General features: G+C 40.3%; 1 protein-coding gene across 6 annotated transcripts in view; it reads left to right on the plus strand.

Annotated features, from left to right (window-relative positions):
• Window positions 1–22,697, plus strand: part of rab11fip4b (RAB11 family interacting protein 4 (class II) b) — a 66,756-nt gene that overhangs the window by 32,067 nt on the left and 11,992 nt on the right. For 4 of the 6 annotated variants that reach the window (XM_074630445.1, XM_074630446.1, XM_074630449.1 and 1 more), the window contains 3 exons: window positions 16,796–17,037; window positions 17,529–17,714; window positions 20,762–20,896. In XM_074630445.1, the coding sequence (XP_074486546.1) occupies window positions 16,796–17,037; window positions 17,529–17,714; window positions 20,762–20,896 (563 nt within the window). Of the gene's footprint in view, window positions 1–3,260; window positions 3,703–16,795; window positions 17,038–17,528; window positions 17,715–20,761; window positions 20,897–22,697 lie in introns of those variants that run through there. The other 2 variants (XM_074630447.1, XM_074630448.1) reach the window with 1 other exon arrangement.

Here is a 22,697-nt window from a genome sequence, read left to right on the forward strand (position 1 = left end):
TTGAACATAAACAAATAACCACAGGCCATTGGCTGAGCCACTGCCAACATCTTTTAAATGTGAAGGAGAAAGAGGACAGGACAGAGGGAGAGAGAGAGAAAGGAGACCGTAAGAAGGGTGCATTCCTTTCCACATAATCAGGTTTTATTTGGCTCCCTCCGCTTGGATCATATCTCTCTCCTCCTCTTCATCTTTCTCACCACCTCTCTCTCTCTTCCTCTCATCACTCCCATCGGTGTAAGAGTACTCACATCAAGCATCAGGACTAAGCATGCAGAGTGTGAGTCATGAAATTAACACTAACACTGAAAATGTGTCAACAGGCGGAAGAGAGAGTGAGAGAGAGACAAAGATAGCAGGAAGGTTACAAGTTCACTGACATTTCCTTGTAATTTTGGCAGGATTGAGTTTTGGCTTGGCTGCCATCAGATCCAGTTACTGGAACAAGACATGAAACCTGAGCTAACACCATACAAACAAGCTTGGAAACCGATATCTATACACCCAGAATATATGAGCTTTTATCACCATTATAATGACAATGTAGGTTAATATGATTTATAAATTACTCTGTCTATAAACAGCCAGAAGGTGAAAATAAATTCACAAAAACAGCATAAAAACATACATCATCCTTCTCTTTGTATTTCAAGTGGCACAGAGACCGAAGGGGATTTGTTGTGATGGCAGTAAGAGTGTGTGAGTTATGTCTCCGCAGCATGAAGAACAGGTCCGTCAAATATAAGTAGGACAGCAGCAGCAATATGGGGGGCAGTGATGTTCTCAGGTGACAATATTAAGAGAGAGCGGATCATAACAGTGTAGAAATATAGCAAATATATCTGAGATATTATTCTCAGTGAAATATAATCTTGTTTGTGATCAGTTCTTAAAAAAATTATAATAGATTCAGACTAACTATATGGTCCATGACATTCCCACTCCAGAAAAAAAGACAAAATACTTACCTCATACCATTTGTAGCTACTCGCCAAGTAATTTTTATGCTACTTGCCTCAACTCTTCTTTCAAAGTTAAGGGCTTACTGTTCAAGGGAAACATTCATAAACATGCATGTGTATATCACAGATATATATTGACAGGAATTTGATTAATAATACGAATTCATTAGCCAATTCTAGACCAAGTATAAGGAGCACAAGTAGTAGGGGCGGGAATCACCAGAGGCCCAACCATACAATATTATCACAGTACTTAAGTCACGATACCATCTAATTGCGATTTTAAACATTTTGCAATGTGCTGAGTAATAAGATACAGTTTTCACTCTGTTCATCTCAAACTTTCCATTCACATATCTTGAGGTCAGAGGTCAAGGGAATCCTTCGAAAATGGCCATGCCACTTTTTCCTTGCCAAAATTTTGCGTAAATTTAGGAGTGGTATTTAGCGTTCTTCCTGACAAGCTAGTATGACATGGTTGGTACCAATGGATTCCTTAGGTTTTCTAGTTTCCTATGATATCATCACTCTAGCTTTAAGACTGAGCCCGTTTGGCCGTCGGATTGTTAAGAGGTTAACCGTTTATATAATAAAAGATTGATAATTGACATCCATTTAGCAAAACAATATTGCGATACTATGCTATATCGATTCCTCCCCAACCCTAACAAGTGCATGTGAGGTTTAGAGTTGCTACGAGTAATCTGTTAATAGAAATGAAACTTCAACCTCCCCCTGTATTGCTTTGTGCAGCACAACTGAAACCAGGTCATCTTGTTGTCTTTGTGGGAAATGTATAGCTTCACACGGACGCAGACATACTGGTCGTTAAAACATGCTGATGGTGTTATAATCTAAAACTCGGGCTCAATCTGCCATCAGTGCACAGCACTCTGCCTGCCCTCATATCATGGTAATGTCCACATGGTCCTCATTTCAGTTGTGGTCCATGAGGGTGAAAAGTTGGTTGGAATCATATTAGAGCCAGTAAACTCCGGCCACTGTAACAGTAACAGTAAAACACGGGATAATAATCACATTACTTGAGCTCTAATTAGAAGTAGCCTGGGCTTTTCTATTCTGTCTTTCAGGCTGAGTTTTCAAGCTAGAGGGAAGATACTGGCATCATATGAAACTAGAAAACCTCAGGAATCCATTGATGCCAATATGCTAGCTTGTCGGGAAGATCACCAAATAACGGTGGAAAAACTGGAATGGCGATTTTCAAAGGGGTTCCTTGACCTCTGACCCCCACCACTAAACCTCTAAAAAAGAGGGCGGAATAGTTAACCAGAGTTTTACCTAACAGAACCAATATGTCCTCTTGTTCTCGATTGAGAAGTAACTGGATTGTAGTGAGTGTAGTTTATGTCAGAGAGGGGGGATACAGTTTATATAATGATATGAGACTTATATGTGGTTATTATAATACTGTTTAGGGCTGCAACTAAAGATTATTTCCATTGTCGATTAATCTGTCGGTTATTATTGTCGTGATTGATCAGTTAATTGTTGATAAAATGCCAGAAAATAGTAAAAAATTAAGCCCAAATTGGCATATTCAAATGCTTAATTCAATGCACTCCAAAAATAAAACAAAGAGATTCAGTTTAATAACATAGAAGACTAAGATAACCAAGAAATAATCACATTGGAGAGACTTGATCTAGAGTATTTTTGGCATTTTTGCTTAAAAATTATTTATTTAATTAATTCATTATTGAAATAGTCGCTGATTCATTTTTTAATTGATTAATTAAACTGCAATGCTACAGCTTAATTGGTGTCTTCTCCTGTTTTTAAAGGACACATTGCAGATACAAGTGATTTTCTGAACTCATTTGAGAGTTTTAGCCGAGCGAAGTGAACAAACAAATACCATCTCTAAAGCCCCTTTTCTCTTTCCCATTGTGACCAACCAGTAAGCGTCTTTTCTTTTTGACCCATCCTGTGGAATCTGCTGCATCACTGAAGACAAACTGTTTCAGTTTAAAGTGACAACAATCACCTCCCTGCCCCCCGTCTCCACGGCCCACACAGGCAGCACCGGCCTCTTCCACAGCACAGACACACACACACACACACTGTGTGAGGCAGGCAGGGCTTCATATGCAAATATAGCCTGAGTGGGAGGCAGCCGAGAGCAGAGTGTGCAGCAATGTGAGGACTCTCACAAGCCCCGCCCACAGAAGCCAGTTGCTAAGCAACCGTTGCATGGAGGGAGGGGGGTGGGGGGGGGGGGGGGGGGGGGGGTGAGGAGGAGGGGCCATGAATTCAACAACTGTTGCCTGATCTGAGCTCTCACTGTGTGAATGCGAGTCAGCCGGCGAACCAGTCAGCGAGAGAGGCAAAGTGTGTGAGTGTGTGAGGTGCAGAGTCTGTGCTTGTGTTGGTGTGTGTGTGAGTGTGTGTGTGTATGTGTTACAGAGAGAGAGAGATTGTGTCAGTGTAGGAGAAGCCAGGCAGCCGGTGCAGTGTTTTAAAGTGAACGATACATCCTGCTCGGCTCCTCTGCCTCTCTTTGGACTATACCACTAACAGGGACTCACCCTTTGGACTATCCCGACTATCCCTTCCCTCTTGGAAGGGAACACCTGTGTGTGTGTGTTGTGTGGTGTGTGTGTGAGCCAAGACAACGGACTTAGCCCTGGTGAATCAGTGGATGACTTCAGTGGATGAGGGTTTTGCTGGTTGGAAGAGGGGGACTGCTGACCATGGACTCCCCTCACTAGTAAACGGGGTAAGCAACCAGACTGCACCCAACCAGCTGGAATAATGGGGCTGATGGGAGATCACTTGACAGAATGGGAACAAAACAGAAAAGAGACCCGTGTGGGTTTACTGAAAGAAACAAAGGCGAAAACATGAAGGAAGCGGAGATAGTTTATATGTGAAGGGGTAGAGTTAAAGACTGGCGAGGGGGGGCAGCTCAGCAGCGGTGCAGAGTCCATTGTCCCCCAGTTTGTGTTTGAATGTGTGTTGCATGTAGTTGACCCTGCCTCACAGCTTCCCTGTCTCTCTGTCTCGCTCAGCTGTCGGTGTCTGTGTCATCACCTCTCTCCTCCTCTCTTCATCTCATTCCTGTCTGCTCTCTTCTTCTATGTCTGTCTCACAGTCACTGGTAGCTCTGTTGCAGTTCAACATCTCTTTTTGATGGTAATGGGATTAATTGGAAACCAGGGTGGCTGCAAGGAGAGGCAATGACAGAGTGTGAATGAGATGTGAAGAAAAAGTGTGAAGGGGACGGGACAGATGTAGCACGTCCAGGTCCGGATAGATCGGAAAAGATAGAGGTGGTGAAATGTAAAAAGGGACTGAGGAGAATGATATTTGGCACATAAATAGTATAGGCTGTTATGATTCATTCTGTCATGTGTGTTTAAAACATATAAGTGTAATTCAAGTTATTCCGGGTCTGTTTATTCAGGCTATAGTTGAGTGAAAAAGGGGAAGTTTATACCATAACAATCATGTTTTGAACCAACCACACTGCAAATGTAGGTGCACTGTAGACATAATACACACATAACAGGGCTTAGGAATGGTTTAATTGTATTTAAAGACATTTAATTAACTATTAGAACATTTTAGATGAAATCATTTCACAGTAAACAATTCAAAAACTGTCAGTGTCAACATTTAAAAAATAGGTTTTACTGTAATTTAGATCATCTAGATCTAAAAAAGAAAATCTGAATACAAAGTGCTGTTGACTGATACCTGTACTGTACTTTCTGTACCTTGTAATATCCATTCATTACTCCAAAAATAGAAAGGCAAGGTGAGTTTCACTTGTATTGTGGGGATTTCAATAGCAACACATGACGTCAGACTCTAGTCGTTTTGAATGCTCCTGGTCTGTGACTGGACATTACGTAATGAGATTTACTCGTCCTCAGCCGAGCAGGAAACTCTCTGTTCATTGTCCCGAGCAACAACAACAACAACAAAAAGAGACTTTTGTCTCTCTCATAAATCATTATGTTTATGGTTATATAGTTACAGTTTTTCACAACAATTTGATTTTGTTTCCTTCAACAATTATTGACACTGAGCCAAGTGCACTGTGAGTACACCAGGACTAGAATAACTAGATTAACATGCGGTGCTGAGCTGTTCTGGATGAATGGAGGCTAATCTGCAGGAGTTAAAGCAGTCGCTCCTCTCTATGATTTCTCTCATTCTGTCTAATACACCGATACTGAGAGAGAAGAAAAGAATAAAACAAGTAGGCAAAACAAATATCTTTAACACAAATACTTTCCCACGTTCTCAGAGTTAATGCACTGCTGTTTTTAAGTATTGTCTCTGGACTTGTTATGCTTGTTTTCCTTTTAGAAATCAGTTATTGTCAGCACAGAATACAAAATTTGAATCACAAACGTCACATGCAACGGCTGAAAATAAGCCGGGTCGTGACCACCTGCTGAGGGTCCGCCACTAGCACCGCACTGAAATGCCCCCATTCAGCTGCCGACAGCAAGAGGGCCGACAAACAAGACAAAGCACTTTGTTAAAGACAGACCTTCTTTTCTTTTCACTGGACATGAGTTTGATGACACAGAGAGGACAAACAACACGCTAAGACACAACACTCTTTGGCTGTGAGACGATGGATTTGAGCTATGAAAGAGATTGAGAGTTCTTGAGTGTTTGTGAGTCAGGGTGCTTTTCCTTGAAGTTGAATCTAACTTCCCTAATAATACTAGTGATAATGATAATTCAAGGGAAGCATGACTGAACCTTCCCAAATGCTGAATCAGTGGACTGTAGACTTAAAACCATTAGTCAATTATCAAACAAAAATGTCAAATTCTCAGGTTCCAGCTTCTGAAATGTGACTATTTTCTGCTTTTATTTGTTTTATATCATTGTAGATTAATGATATAAATGGTTTTAGTCTGTTGGTTGGACAAAACAAGAAATCTAAAGATGTCACCTTTGGTTCTGGGAAATTGCGAGGGACATTTCCTGAACTACATTAATCATTAGTTACAGCACCAGTAGGCTGGAATATTACGCTGTCTGTCGTAGGCTAAAAACAAAGCACACTCATGACTTTGGTATGACTTCTGTGGGTGAATGCCGACTTCCTTGTTTTGATGTGAAACAGTAGCGGGTTTTGTTTAAACATACATACATAACACTTAAGAGTTCAGAACAGGTGGCTGGTACGCAGAGAACAAATGGACTAATAAACCCACCAACACCTGCCTACTTGGTGTGACAGCTTCTCTTAACTACACTTCAATATGTTTCTGTGATGCTGTTTGGCATCGGCCACATTTGGGCTTTTATAACACACGCCCACACAAACAAAGATTGAGCTTCCTTTTTACGATCTATTTTCTCCCTGAAGGGTTGGCAACAGGTGCTCAGGGATAAGAAAGTACGACACAGCTCTTTGATTTAACTTTTGGACCAGGTTGAGCCTATTTCTGATGTCACACATTCCCACACTGACTATGTTTACATGCACACACTATGCTGTTTTTTGCTCTTATTCCGAAAAAGACAATATTCCTACTAAGCTGTTTACCTGGCTAATGAAAATGAATATTCACGTTTACATGCAACTGTGCATACTCCGATTAACGTAACCGGTTTCGTTCCTTCAACCACTTTCTTGAAAAGGTCGGCGTTGTGATATTTGCGCCTATTCAAAAACCTGTTGATATCGAAGTCTTCATAGTGTTTAAAACTAGGTGTGTTTCTCCTTCCGACCAGAAATGTGGCTTTTCTTTTTGGGCATGCATCTCTGCAAACTGTCGGCTAGTTGGTTTGTGTACAACGCCCAGAGCTGGCAGTAACAGGCAAGAGGCCATAAGTCACAAACTGCAGTAAAAAAGAAACAATTGAGACGCATATTCCGAATGCGCTGTATACTTGTCCAAAGAATACTCCTAAAACCAGAATAATATCAGCATATCCCACATGTCTTAATTGGAAAATGCTCCATTAGGAATAAGGCCTGATTTATAATATCCAAAAGGAATATGCTGTTAACATGACCCCTATCGAATTCTGAATATTATCGAATTCTGAATATTATCATATTCGGTATAATGGTTTAATATTAGTGTGCATTTAAACCTAGTCACTGACGTGTACAGTAGATACATTAGAGCATTGATTGAATGTTGTGCAGTCAGCATGATACAACAATAGCTTCGCCTGCAGCTTTGTGTTCTACAAGTAACAGAGATAAATCATCTTGTCATGTGTCTCCAGATTTTTTCTTAGTAATTAAATGCACTTCACTCATTGACTCACGCCCACACACACACACACGTAATGCAATAGAACAGTTTAATAACTCGCAATCAAGGGATGTATTTCAAGTTTTCCTTGTTTAACGGGCTGTATACTGTATATACAGGAACACACCCAAGCACGCACGGAAACGTTTTAAATTGGAACATGTAAGGATCTTTACTGACAGCACTCTTTTGTTAACCGCTAACCTCAACTGTCAACATGAACTGGTTTAACCGTTTAACCTTTTTTTTATAAATACCCCCTTGATGAAGTCAGGATTAGCCAAAATAAACTCACTTTTCAAGGACGTATTCTTTTTATTCAGTAGATTCAGACATACAACAAAACACAGGCACTCGTGTTGTTTCACCTGTTGGTGTTCCTTGCGTGCATCTAACTGGGTTTCATTGAGAAAACCTCCACACAGCCTCCAGTGTGCTGCTCCAGTCCCTCCCTACATTGTCCTTTGTCCAGCGCAGCATTCCTGGTAATCCAAGCAGCTACCTGTTTAAACTCAGGTGGAAATAAATCTGTGTGCGTGTAATGCTTTTAATAGTGTGTAGTTGTGTGTGTCACGCTGCTCTAAAAGCCCCAGTGTTGATGTTTTTAGTGTTGACAGTTTTGACTTTAAGATGAACGAGCACGGAGGAAGAGAGGGTTTATTTCACTAAAGGGAGTCTGAGGTGTTTTTGTGCAGTATTTCAGTTGGACGTGTGTCTCATTTTCTGTAGTTTCCCACAGTGTTGACTTCACAAAATGTTCATGAAATATGACTCATTACTTCCCCTTTGTGTAATGTGTGAGTGTGTGCATGTGTAGGAAGAGTATTGCTTACCATAGGAGCTGAATAATGCAGACACGCAGGCAGAAACATGCACGACACACAAACAGAGATGGTTTATGCTCCCCTGTCGTGCTATTTTGAAAAAGTGCTATTGAAGCAATTAAAATAGGTGTTATATAATGACCATCACTCAACAACTGAAGACTTTTTAAAGATAATATGTGTATATTAGGGTTTACAACTAACTATTGTTTTCATTATAGATTCATCTGTTGATTATTTTCTTGATTAATTGCTTATTTGCAGACCCGGCAGCCGACATAAATCTGTGAGCGGGCATTTGATTTCCATGAGTTGGGCTTATGTAAACATAATAGGCTGCGCAGCCACGTGAGTGTTGATCAGGCCGATTATACATATCTATACATAGCATATGTACATTGTGCTAAATCTTTTCACTGATCTAGAAACAACACAGGTGAAGTCATTGACTGAATATTTTGAGCAGATCAGTGGAAATGCAGCCTAGGAAATGGAGCATAGCTATATGTTCTTGGGCGCTGCAAAGATGTGGACAGGCTGTTATGTTACGAGGAGTAGCCTATCTCACATTCAAGCTTCAGATTTGCTTACATTTAAATTTTTGGGGCTACACTCAAGACTATCAGGGTTAAGCAATGCCCATCCATGCCGCTGGGACTGCTTATTTGTCTACGAAATGTCCGAAAATAGTGAAAATGTCAATCGCAGTTTCCCAGAGCCCCACCTGGCATCTTCAAAAAACAAAAACATTCAATCTAATATCAAATATGACAGAGATAAGAAGCAAATCCCCACCTTTGAGAAGATGGAACAAGCAAATGTTTGGCGTTTATGCTTGAAAAATAACTCAAATAACTGACTTATCAAGTAATCAACTAATCGTTTCAGCTGTTTCGTTCACATCTGTGAATTAGAATATCCTTTTACGGTTCTGTAAAGCCTCTTATGCCCTTCTGTCCCACAGCTTCTTGTTACCCGCTGGTGGGATCTGAGGCTCAGAATGACAGAGGCAGCCACTGCTAACAGAGTCAAAATGCTGAATATCAAAGCAGAAGCATTAAACGATTCACTTTATAGGTGAATATTTCTGTGGTGGCAGCAGTCGAGGAGCTCGGAGCTTAGAAGAATGGGGAGAAAGAGAGTCAGAGAGGATGAAATGAACAAAGAGAGAGAGAGCCTCTGCAGAGAAACGCCTCTTATCTGTGGAGCTCGCTCTGACAAACACAAGCAGAGAGACTGCTGTTCTTTCTCTGCTGCCCTTCTCTCTCTCTCTCTTTCCTCTCTCCCCGATCCATCCTCTATATTCCCCCTTTTTCAAAGTGTCCATCACTCTTCATGCTCATCCTCCAGTCCCTTTACTGCTGACTCACTCTAAATCAAAGCTTCATCAGAGTGGATCGATCCAGTCGATGTCAGTTCTGCTCGTCCAGTCCCTCCCCACACTGCGTGGTGTAGCACTCCATCTCTGTTTTGTCCTCTCTTGTCTTTTGCACAACACTTGTTTTGTGTGATTGTACAGCAACGACATGGTTAATGTCCAACTACTTATACAACAAATAGGCAACACCTTTTTAAACCCCTATAAGCTGTATAATTCCTTTAATCCAGTTTTTCAAATGACAAAACCGCAAAAATGTTCCTTACATATTTTTAGAGGGTGGTCCTGAATAGAGATCATAGCTCATTTAAAGCCTTATAGGACTGCTATGGGGGAAAAGCTTAAAGAAGACCTATTATGCTTTTGTGCTTTTCCCCCTTTCCTTTAGTGTGTTATATAGTTTTTTGTGCAAAGTTACAAAGTCCAAAGTCCACGCCAAAGGGAGTTACTCTCCCCCACAGAAACACTGCTCCTGAACTGCCTGAAACGCTTTGATTGAAGTCCTGTCTTTTCTTCTTTAACGTGGTGATGTCACCAAGTAACATTTTTGCATAACGGCTAATTTGACACGCCCTCAAACAAAGCTAGTTAGAGCGGAGCTGGAGCGGAGTCCAAAGAGTTTTGTTTGGTTGGACTTTTCGAGAAGGGGACAGATTCTCTTGATTCTTGTGTCTTTTATTGATATTAATGGTATTATCTGCTGTATTCTTTGTTTGCTAAAACTCAAAACTAGTTAAATATAAAAAATAAGTGAAACTAAATTAGACACAAGTGAGAATGTCACTCTGCTGGCAGCATTTTCAGCTGAGAAAATAAGATATTCAGGTTGTACTGCTCTTGCCCAGCCATGTCCTGTCAAGTTCAACGCCATCTTCTCCTTCTATTTAACATTTACATCAATGGGGCCATGAAATGCATCGTCATCCACATAATTCTCCGCCTTGCCAGAAGGGGCGGATTAATGATTTGTTCAGCACTAAACTGGTATTGACTATCAGCACTCAGCATAGACTAAAGGGGCTGTGGGGAGTCTATCTTTTTAATGACGGCTGCAACAAATGTTGTTGTCCAACCTGATAAAGACTTAAAGCCTTTGATGACTTTGAGATTGAACACTAACCTCAAATTAATTGGCCTTTTCAGTGAGTAATTAGCTCATGTCACTCACTGTGTGTGTGTGTGTGTGTGTGTGTGTGTGTGTGTGTGTGTGTGTGTGTGTGTGTGTGTATGTGTGCATGTAGGCTTTCACTATATAGAAGAGTTACCGCACTGTATGTAATTATATGCCAAGTATATATGTTAAAATACTTGGCCAGTAAAGTTGACTCTGGTTCTAATTGTTAAAAAGAGATGTCAGAGTGAAAACCATGAAGAGAAACATACAGAATGAACTTGTGCATTTTCTTTCACATTTTCAGAAGATGCATATTCATTTACTTTTCTACGATCGTCCCATAGACTGTATATAAGAAGTGGACGTAGTCACCGTGACGTCACCCATTGGTTTGTGGCAGTTTGGAGGTGGAGCTAAGTACAACCGAACGTTGAATAAGACATTTTTTGGCAACCAAATTATTACAATTAACTTTCATTAACTGGAAACACACGGAGGTTGCCAACTGGATAGTCCTCCAAATTAAAACGACAAAATTCGCCCATTCCCTCTAGAACAACACATTTTACATTCAGTTTGCTACGAATAATGAGTCATTTTCACTTGACTTCCTGAGAATAACCTGCTGTCTGTGCCTCTGTGATACGTACTGTATGTCCATGAGGTATTTGCATCGCTTATTTGGATGGTTTCATGATTTGACTACAGGTCACGTCAGAGGAAATAAGATTGCAAGTGATTATATGAGCAGGAGCACTTCAGTGTGTCTCTGAATGCACGTTTGCCTCCCACTCACCTGTTGTGTTCCAACTCCTTCTCTTACACAAACACACACACACAAATACTGTACGGTGGCCTCCTTAGCGACTAGTACTGTAGCAGTAATTGCAATACAATAACACCATTTGCATCTCACAATTTCTAATACTGTAGTCTTCCACAGTGTTGCTCAACGACTGCAGCATGACAAATACATTACTCAACATTTTGCGCTTCAGGACTGTCAACATGGTGTGATTGGTTGTCGTCATCCATATTGCATAATCTCCCATCCATGCACTGCTGAAAAACTACTGTCAAGATCAACTGAAAGTTAATCAGGAGGTCAAAGTATGACTTAAGGTGAGGCGTGTGTGTTGCACGGATAGCAGGGCTCGCTGTTGTTGTTGTTTTTAAGTTAGTTGCAGTTGTCTCTGGTCTTTTCGCTGCCGTCTCTCTTTTATTTCTCTCAACTTGACATGTGGTGATCTCATGAGACGTGTCCCTGCTCTTTATTTTCTGTCCCTCTATCCCCTTTCTTCTCACTTCTTTCATTTCTATGCAGCTGCAGTGGATGTAAATCATTTATATTTCCCCCCTAAGAGCCTGGCTGTGTTAGAGCCTCTTCTTTACTCCGTATCATACATACTGTATCTATTTATACTGCACAACTGTTGCACAACACCTGTACCTGGAAAAACCTGCGCTATGTCTCTTTGTGTCTAATACTGAAGCTGTCTGACTTGTATTGTCCCAGAGAAAGTTTACACATGACATGTAATAAATCTGTCTCATTTGAGAAGCTCATATTTAAACGCTGCACCTGGACAGAGAGATCATTCACACATACATGCACGGCTAGTCGTCGTTGTTAACATACAATCACACATTGTATACAAATTCACATAATTTTCCTAAAATAACACAACACACCCTCAAATGGACCACAAACACACACCAAAGGTCTGTTCACTCAACCTGAATTTCTCATCTCAGAAAAAAGGAGTTTTTCTTTTGTCTTCTTCATCTCTCCATCGTCTTCTTCTCTCACCTGGGAGAGCGGGAAGAAAAGCAGGAAAAATGGGATGTCTGTATTTTAACTAGGTCAGACCCTGCAGCAACAGACTCACAGACAGATTAGAAATCTTTTTTCCTATTTTATTTAAAAAATGTGATGAAAACCTGTCCAACATTAGGCATGGTGTGCAGCAGAGTAATGCTATAAAGCCTGCTCTGTCCTTCCCTCCATGTCTTTATAATCCTTGTCGATCAAAGCACGATAAAGTGTAAAATCTCTTTCAGTTAATACAGTTCTGTTCTGCATTTGGACCCGTGAGAAGTCGCCATCTCTTATATCTAACTATTACGCAAGGAATCTCTGTCTGTCTCAGAAAATAATCTTTTTCCCCTGGATTTTGTGGGTCCAGACAAATCTATCTATATAAGTCACGCCCATTTGCATCTCTTGATTTTCCGCCAACCTGAATTTTGTCCAAATCAGATTTTTTGCTACTCGCTCTTCGTATATCTCGAGAATCGTTAATCCAGTCATCTTTACACTTGGCGGGTGCAAGCAGCAGTTCTTGACAATGCTGCAAGCAGAACTTCTGGGTGCCAAGCAGTCGGCCCATTCCGGACCGGCACTGCACTAGTTTGGTATACATTTTGACTGTAAGACATTTAACTGAATTGAGCCTAGTTTCATTGCATTTTTTAAAATGCTATTGATATGTGAAAATACCGTCCTGCAAAACAAATACACTATAGTATAAAACAGATGTTGGTATAATACATTAGGTGTACTACCAAACACTGAAAGACACTCATACAGTAGATTCATTCACCTGATGAAACCTGCTGATAAATCACCGATAACAGAGCTGACTTGGCCCCAAAAAGACATTTAATGGTGATAAAAGTCCTCCTTAGACCAAAGGGTGATGTGAAGGCGCGTCAGGCTTCAGGCAGAGCCGCTGCAGTTAAAAGCACAGCAGATCTCGGCGTCCTCGGTTCAAAGCCACTGGCAGGTTGGACGCTGTTCGGCAGACCAGCTGTGTTTGCGCTCCGGGGGAATCAAGCAACTCCAAACCCTCTGTAGGCTCATGTTTTGGCAGTTCTAGCCCTCGGGCTGATCTGGAGCCGGCAGGTACAGAGAGAGAGGCATACTGTATAAACACACACAGATCCTCCCTCCATCATCACTTTTTCACTATTCTCATCAGAGTAACTCAGAGTGACGGGCAGAGTGCAAAGTAGGATGTTACTGTCCGTCAGCGTCTTTGCCTGAAACAACAGCTGTCAGAAAAGCTTTAATTGACAGCCTAAGTGATGCCACATGTGCTTCTGTTCTCCCAAAGATGCTACATGACTGACTGACTGACTTACAGGAAAATAAAGTTCTTTAAATATTTTTGAAATGACAATTAAATACAACTTCTTCTCATCGGTGTTGTAGTCAAGACCACCTAAACCGAGACCAAGTCATGACCAAGATTTGAGGGCTTGAGACCAAGTCAGGACAAAGACCAGACTAGTTGGAGCTGCCTGTTCCTTCACCTCACACTGTGTCTTTTTTTCTGCTGCAGGGAAATAAGGAGGCCGGTCTAAGGAATGCTAACGAGATCTTTATCCTGGGTTGTATTCTCCAGACCCCATGGTGGCTCTTTGTGACAGCACAAAGCCTCAGTTTATGAGTTCAATGGGTACTTTTTAATTTAGTTGTACACAGGCATGCAGGTTTGTGTGCGTGTGCGTGTGCGTGTGTGTGTGTGTGTGTGTGTGTGTGTGTGTGTGTTTGGTTGGGTATGGGATAGGAATGTAAACAAATATGAATATATTATTCGGATATGAAAGATGATTGGCTCTAAACAGACGCGATTGTTGCAGTAATATTCGTGATTTACAAACTATCTCAAAATGCACGCAAAATGGCCAATAGAGCTTTTTGGATTTGTGTTCAATTGCTTTCTAATTCTTTTCATAGACACTTCAAACCAACTTTATTTTCATCTGGATCTGCATGCACAACCTCCCTTTTTTAATTAAGCAGTATGGCCAATAAGCTATTATGGCCCGTTTGTTTATTTTATGAGACACTTCAGACCAACTTTGCATTCCTCTTGACTTCCTCCCATTATATAAACAACATCCAGCTTTTAGAGAAAAATCAAGCAACATGTAATGCAATTTTGACTCATATTTTCCCACTTTTAAAAGCTTTATTTCCACTATTCATTCCCACCCAGACCATTAAAAGTTTCACAAGTCAAGTTATACTTACTTTTATTCTTTTTTTGAAGGTACACAATTACGTTGTCTAAATTGATGATAACAAGCACATACTAACTGAAATTTATCAGAAAATCAGATGTGAAATATTTTGAGGGAATATCATTTGATGATTACGGTTTTTGTATTTACATCACACTTATAAATACACTCATAAAAATAGAAATATTCATTTTTTTTCTTTAGAATTTCACTTGAAAATACTCAGTATTTTTCATTTGTCAAGTATTTAATTCACACAGGAGTATACAAAAATAAGCTTTACCATGTGGTTATTTCATAAAGACTATTTATTTTTTGAACTACCAGAAATCATGCTATAGCGTGATATATATAAATCATTATCAAGATATGAAATTACCTATATTGGGATAGTAGATTTTGGCCATATTGCCCAGCCCTAATTTAGGTACATGTAATTTTGCATATTGTGTTATACATACATACAATCTAGACGTTTTCTAACAACGTTTTGGTGTAGGCTCTGCTCGCTTCTAGTGTAAATCTGACTACATACAGTATATTCTTGTGACATATACATCCAGACAGGAGCTTTGCGTTACACCCCTAGTATGGGATTGAAAATTCGGTGTTCAGCCAAGATTTGTACATCAGTGGAGCTTAAAGGATGAAAAGTCGAGGTTGTGTGTGTGAGAGAGACAGAGAGCAGTCTGAAACCTTTATTAGTCTGTAATGTTGTCTAATACCCACCTGACTGCTACGTTGTTATCTCCCTGCCTCTCATATCTTTCTTTACACTCTCGTCTAATCTCGCCCTCTTACTGCACTGCTAATTCCTTTTCATTCCTTCTTTGTTCCTTATGCCCTCTTTTTCTTCTCCTCGCTTGTTAGCTGTATTCTTCTCTGCTCTACTTATTCTTCCTCCCCACCTCCATCCGTACCGCCATACAGTACATGCCTATTTCACTCCCTCTCCACCTTTCTGTTACCCAACATGTTACTCAGCCTGCTCTCTCTCCTCTGTGATTACCTCTTCGCCTGCCCTCCTCCTTCACGCTGCACTGTGTTTCAGCTGCTCAGTCATGCTGAGATAAGTCCTTGTTCTCTGTTGCATTAGACGGGATTTGAGCAGTCGAAGAGTGAAACTAGATGGAGCGGGACCTGTGACCTTCGACCCGTTGCTCTTTCACCTTTTCTAGCTCTCCAGACCCCCTATGTGAGCTTAAGACCAGTCCCACAGTGAAGGAATTTACTAAATGGGAAATCCAACCAAACACAGAATCCACAAGTGTTAATACTCACAGCAACCATGATTTGTGAGACTTCCATTGTCTAAAGATTATACATTTCCAAGATATTTGGATGTATATCAGAGGGATATGAACATTTCTCCACCATTTGACATGTTGATGGTATGATAGAAGTTCTGGAACCGTTTTGATTGGGTTAGCTGAATTGTTATATATATATATATCATTTTTCATTTGAGCTGCGACAAAATTGATTAGTTTTGAATAATTAAATTAATCACCAACTATTTAGATAATCGATTAATCGGTTTGAGTGTTTTTTTTAAGAGAAAAACAGTCAAAATTCTCTCATTCCCGCTTCTTAAATGTGAATATCTTCTGGCTTCTTAACTCCTCCATGACAGTAAACTGAATATCTTTGAGTTGTGGACAAAACAATACATTTGATGACCACACTGATCAACATTTTCCCCCATTTTCTGACATTTATAGACCAAAAAACAAATCGATTAATCAAGAAAATAATCAACAGATTAATTAACAATGAAAATAATCGTTAGTTGCAGCCCTAATTGTCGTTATGATTTTTTTTACTCTGTATTTCTTTTTGCAATTTGTTGAATATGCACCATAACAAGTCATGCTACATTATTCATGTTTGCACATAACCATGGATATACAGACAATAACTATATTACTTTTGATTAGTTTATGAAAACATCTTAACATGATAGTCATGAGGCAGGATTTGATCTTATAAGGAGCGTCTTTTCTAAATGAAGTGGATTTATTGCTTGCAATAGAAAATAATGGTAACGTAAATGATGCTATCAGTGGAAAGAGTCAATTGTGGTTATAATATTTTCACTAAGAAGGATTTTAATAACATCACCGTGATTGTAATAACAGCTACATTTACTCAAACTCTGCTTCGGTTTGTTTGTAAATGTGTGTGTAAACTTCCTCTCTATCTCTTCCTTTCTCCCCATCATTCTCCAGGGCGGTGAGGAAGAGCGGAAGTGTACGGTCATCATGTGCACGCGAGCCTATCCTGACCTCGTCCCTGAGTGCCAGCTGTTCCCGGGAGAGTTTGAGGAGGAGGTGGCAGACGAGGGCAGGGAGAGGGAGTCAGACAGAGACAGCGCAGTGGAAAGCACCCAAGGGTCAGACACCTCGGACGGGCCGATCAGACCTGGAGACAAAGAAGACGCACTGGGGGATCTCTTTTTCCCTGGGGAGAAGTAAGCTTTGTTTCATCTTTGTTTTTTTACTTCTGCTTTACTGTCTCTACTTACGTCCACCTTCGATGATGCTCCTTGTTCCAGTGCTGCATTCAGTGGAGACTTTCATTCATGGGGACAAATGTCTGTTTCTATTCAGCTTGATGGTCCTCGATGCTGTTTTCTCAATCAGACTCTCTAAAATTCTCTATCAGACTAAAATATAAAAAAGTTATTTTCAATTAAAGGCCAAAGTCCGATAGCCACGGCAGCATGTTTCCTCTCGTCACTACTTTTCTGTATTACGTGTCAGTCTACAAGTTATATTTTGGGGAAAATGTATCCTCTAATGGGCTCAAATAACTACTTTTGTAATCATGTTTCATCAATAATTTCAGATCAGAATGTGAAACAAATTCTACCATCACTTATGGCTTTGTTTTAATTCAACCTAAATGAAGATAATGAATGCTGAGTGTAAGTAAGTATAACATCCCCTCGTTTTTCCTCAGGTGTGGTCAGACCAGCGTCTCAGTGACCTCTGACTTATCGACACGTTCCTCCGCGTCTCTGAACGAGGAGCAGTTTGAGGACTACGGAGAAGGGGAGGAACCGGACTACAATCCCAGCAGCCCCTGTCCGGACGACGAGACTCGAACCAACGGGTACTCCGACCTCGGCTCATCCGTTCCCTCTAGGTAAGAGAGAGTTACAGAGAGAAACACTGAACCTCAACGTTGTTTACCTTGTGCTGTGTTCACACTACGAGCGACGCAGCAACCGGTGACATGAAGCTACAAACTGACGCCTACAAATAAAGTTGAGCTGGTCTCAACTTTTTTCAGCGCTCCAATGACACGTTGAAGTATCAACTAATTATATATTTTGGTTTCAGCATGTTCTGTTCTGTTCTGCCAGTTCCCATTGTTATTTAATGACATAACTATGTCTAGGAGCGCTCGCGCAACACTTCAACAGTGTGACTCGGCAACAATGTAGCTGGCCAAATTTTGTTGATTTTGTCACTCGTAGTGTGAACGTAGATTTAGCCACCGAAATATTTATGAAGCCGCCCAAAAACACCACCATGACATTTCAGGATTTTCCACAGTGTTCTATAGCGGAGATGTGACGACCACCTCTGTTTACATCATAAAAAAATAATACTTCTTAAAAATAAAACATTAATATTCTGCAAACAAGAGCAGAGGCGCTTTTTAACACAGTAAATTCTATATATTAAATGGGTGCGGATATTGTTGTCACGACCACAATAAAAGTCAAACATTTGGATATTAAAACACGCATGTTAAGTCTCTCCCCAACATCCTCCAAAGAAACATAAGTTTTATCAAATTCTCAAAACTCTCAACGTCTTTTTACCCAAGTTAATACAGTAATGGGAACTCTGCTTATTAAACTAAACTTAGCTAATTGCGTAGCTACGTGGATGATGACAGATGATTACGTCATGTACTGATGACCTGCTTCAGTTCAAAATCATTATGACTTTAAGTTTATTTGCATTCATGCTCACAGTTACTTACTTATTCATGCACACATGCTCCCATGCATACTCATTTACAAATACAACCATAACACTTACATACAACCTTGCATACATTTTAAAACAACACTAATGTTTTGTTCCTTTCAGTTCTGTGTTGTACAACCTGACTGCTCTAGGCAGTGCTGCTGCTTTCAACCTGTTTGTTCTGCGCTGGACGTGTGTGAGATTGTTGTTTTGGGCGTAACAGGGAGTGATGTGGAGAAAGTACAGACAGGTAGTTTCTGCAGAACTAGCCTTAATTAGCCTACGAATTTATATAATTATCATTCAGCTTTCTTGATGAATCATAGCATGTCTTCCAGGCACAGTAGCAAATGTTTGGTGGCCCAGAACCCAATGTGCTTTATAATTATACATTATAATAATAATTATACATTTCAGTTGTGTCTAGGCGTCTTTGTTGTTTCTCAAAGGTTATGAAAAGACATTGACCAGTTTCTGTAGCTCCAACTCAGTTAAATATTACGGACTGCAGAATCATTACCTGACTCGTATTACTCTGAGTTTTGACTGTAGAAGTGTAGCTTATGAGTTCTTGCCCTTAAGGCTACATTAATATTCATCAAAGGCCTGTGTTTAATGGGATTAAGTCTCCCGGCTGATAGAGTGGCAATACTGCTGCATGCTCCTTCCGCGCATACCAAGCAGACAAAACTCACCAAATGGAGTTGGCATGGGGATTTAAATTCAAAATGAGGCTCGGATTTACAAGAAGTCTTAGACAACTCAGCATGGGAAAGAAGTTTGAACGACTACAGTACAAAGTGGGTTTAAGGTTCGCTGGTATAGTGCCTCCTAAACCAAATATTAAGAGCTTTGGAGGTCGAGATTGTGAGAACTCTGCTGTGTTGACTTTCAAAGTACAAACGGTGAGCTGGGAGAAAATAATCTGATTTATGGGAGTTATTGGAAACTATTACAAAATCAGGGAGTGTATCTTCAGGTACATGTCATGCATCATGGCCTCTCCTTATTTTGGCAACTGTTTTGGTAATGAGGTCATTGTTTTGCTGTCTGCACCTTCCCAACACACTGTAACACAGGGTAGGCAACCTTTGGCACATGGTAGCTTAACCAACGGCACACTAGCAATAAGTACAAGAGAGTTTTTTGGAAATGTTGAAGTGCCCTCTCATCCAAATGCCAAATTACCTCTTTCACAGCCACTGGCAGTTGCACCTATGATAATAATGCACTTTGTGATAGTCTGTAGATTATGTAGCCTATAGATAAGATATATTTGAATAAAATACAGTTGTACCAACAGAATACAGTAGAGCACAGAAGCCGTTTCCAAGCTGCGAGGCAGACAAGTGCTCACATCTGCCTGTCTATTCACATGAGTAAGCGGTCCTTAATGTGGCCCAGGACACATTTGCGTACACACTGCTAAAAGAATGTGGCCATGTGTGGCCCAGACCACCTCTGAATGCGGTCTGAGCGATCTGATCTCAATGCGTCCTCAATGCGCCTTGTGTGCGTTCACACCTGTACATAGAGCTGTCCACTTGTGATCCGATCACTACAGGACGCACGTTGAGACCACGTCTGAACAGGCTCTTATTTACTGTCATTTGATTGATTATTTTTCCCGGTCCGGTTAATGATTTAACTCAGATGTGGATGTTTTTCATATGGACTGCAGCCTTCTTGTATAGTGCTCTCATATAGAATTACAATGTCCTGATTATGGGAGAAACATGTGTTGAACGTTGCCTACATGGATGGAATCAAATTACAGGTCCGTTGGAGATTTAAATTTTGATGTGGTGTCATAATTAAATTACAAAAACAACCTTATATGATGATATGGCACACTGATTAACAAGAAGATTTAACAATGGCACTTCATACCAAAAAGGTTGCCGACCCCTGCTGTAACACAACTTAGTGGAGACTGCAAGGTGAAATATTCACCCCAAAGTGTCTCAGAAAATGTGGATCATCTCATAGTCAGAATTATTTTTTCTTTCTCTCCTTCTCAATCTTTGACATGTCTTTCTCTTTCAGTTTAAATTTTTAATGCCGTTATACGTAAAGTGGGTAGCCAGATAAATTTTTTAGGTGTCTTGGCACCGGCTACATTGTTTTATATCAGCCTCACTTCTCTACACACTCAAATGGTGTCTCAAATGGTCATATAAAAACTGTGTATGTCTCTGTGTATGTTTACAGTGCGGGCCAGACTCCTCGTAAGGTGCGTCAGCATTACAACGGCGATCTGATGGATGTCTACTGTTCTCAGTGCAGCAAAAAGGTCAACCTGCTGAATGACCTGGAGGTTCGCCTCAAAAACCTCAAGTCTAACAGGTAGGACACACACACACACACACACACACACACACACACACGCAAACCAGTATGACACAAAATCTTCACCCACCAAATGCCAGTTGTTAGTACAACTTCAATAAGGAGTGACTTTGTGAGCTATTTCTACACAGGCTTTAGCCTTTTCCCGCTGACCAACACTCTTCTTATTCTGACTGTAAGCCAGTCAAGTCAAATCAAATCATCAGCATGTATTCGCTGACTGCTGTTTTTCCTGACACTTTTATCCAAATTAAACCTCCGCATGGTGAAATATACTGCAGCAGAAAACACGACTTAAATAACAAAATTGAAAACAGGTAGGGTGACCTGTGTCTGTGGGAAATCAGCGTTAATTATCCCAGCAGGTATTTTTTAACCATGGTACTTTAAAAGAACAAATGTCAGCTATTAAAAGTATTGTGCAGGACAGTATAATTTAATAAGAGTATGTTTAAAGTGTTCCTCCTCCTGTTTCATGCATGTACTAACACTAACTGATTGTTATGTAAGGCCTGCAGTGATGTGCTTACCTCATCAACCATTGTAATAGGGAATCTATTATTGGAAACATAATCCGAGGTGACCATTAATAGATCTGCTGGCTACCTGCAAACACAAGTGCACGCAAGAACACACATGTGGAGTTATTTGAGGACATATAATGTTGTAAAATACGTTTTTTTTTAATATAGTGTGATCTGTGAAGTCACTTTTTCTTTGTTACTTGGACTCAACTGCTGACTCTGCAGGATTTCTCCCCAGAGAGAAACTATATTTCAACATGTCTCTCCTTAATCAGACCTATGCTTTCCTCTCATGAATAATGAAGTAGAGACGGGCAGAAAGAAAGAGTTAGCGGAAAGAGTAAGAGAGAATGGAGAAATTACTTTAAATGGAGTGAGCTCATAGAATAGGACGGTGGTGGGAATGGATTTCGATGAATATGAAACAGCCTAAAAAATGAAAAATACGGCATATAGATCAGTCCAAAGAATGAATGATTTTAGGCGAGACTAAATGGATTCAGAATGGACACAAAAAAGGGAGCTTTTGTCACACAGTATTTAAAGGATCACTTATGCGTGTCAAGCTCCTTCACACACAATTAGTTCATTTAAATTGGCCACAGTGAAGCATGGGTAATAAACTCATGAAATTACTGGGTGGGGTTTGGTTCATGAAGAAGACATAAGTGCAATCACGCAAACCAAAGTTCATGTAAAACACAACATTTTTGCTCTCATTGACAAATATGGTGCTATTGGTAATGTATTCATGTGAAATATTATTTGTCTAGTGCAGTTTATCTCACTGTGCATTCACTTTTGAGAACATCTGTGCATTTAAAGGGATAGTTCAGGTGTTTGGAAGTGGGGTTGTATGAGGTACTTATCTATAGTAGGTGTATTAGCTACAGTAGATGACGGTCGGCACGCCCCCTGCTTGGAGAACCAGACAAGACCACCGACACTGCAGCAAAGCAATACAGTGCTGTGGATGGGGACGGCAGAAAAACATATTTTAGCCACCTAAAAGAAAGGCACACCAAAAAGAATCAATATCTGGTTATGTGTACGCTATATTAAGAATATTTTCACCGCTTTACTTTGCCGTCTGACAGCCCTTTCCTTCTCCTTTCCGACGGCAAACTGATATTCTCTCCTCAAACCCAGCAGCAAAGCCTCAAAAACAGTATACTGTAGATATGTTTCACTTTCAGTTCAGTTCGCCGTTGGAAAATATAAATATTATAAATATAGCGTACACTAAAACGGATATACATTTTTTCCGGTGAGCC

Source organism: Sebastes fasciatus, chromosome 3 (assembly GCF_043250625.1).
Source record: "Sebastes fasciatus isolate fSebFas1 chromosome 3, fSebFas1.pri, whole genome shotgun sequence".
NCBI classification, from domain to species: domain Eukaryota; kingdom Metazoa; phylum Chordata; class Actinopteri; order Perciformes; family Sebastidae; genus Sebastes; species Sebastes fasciatus.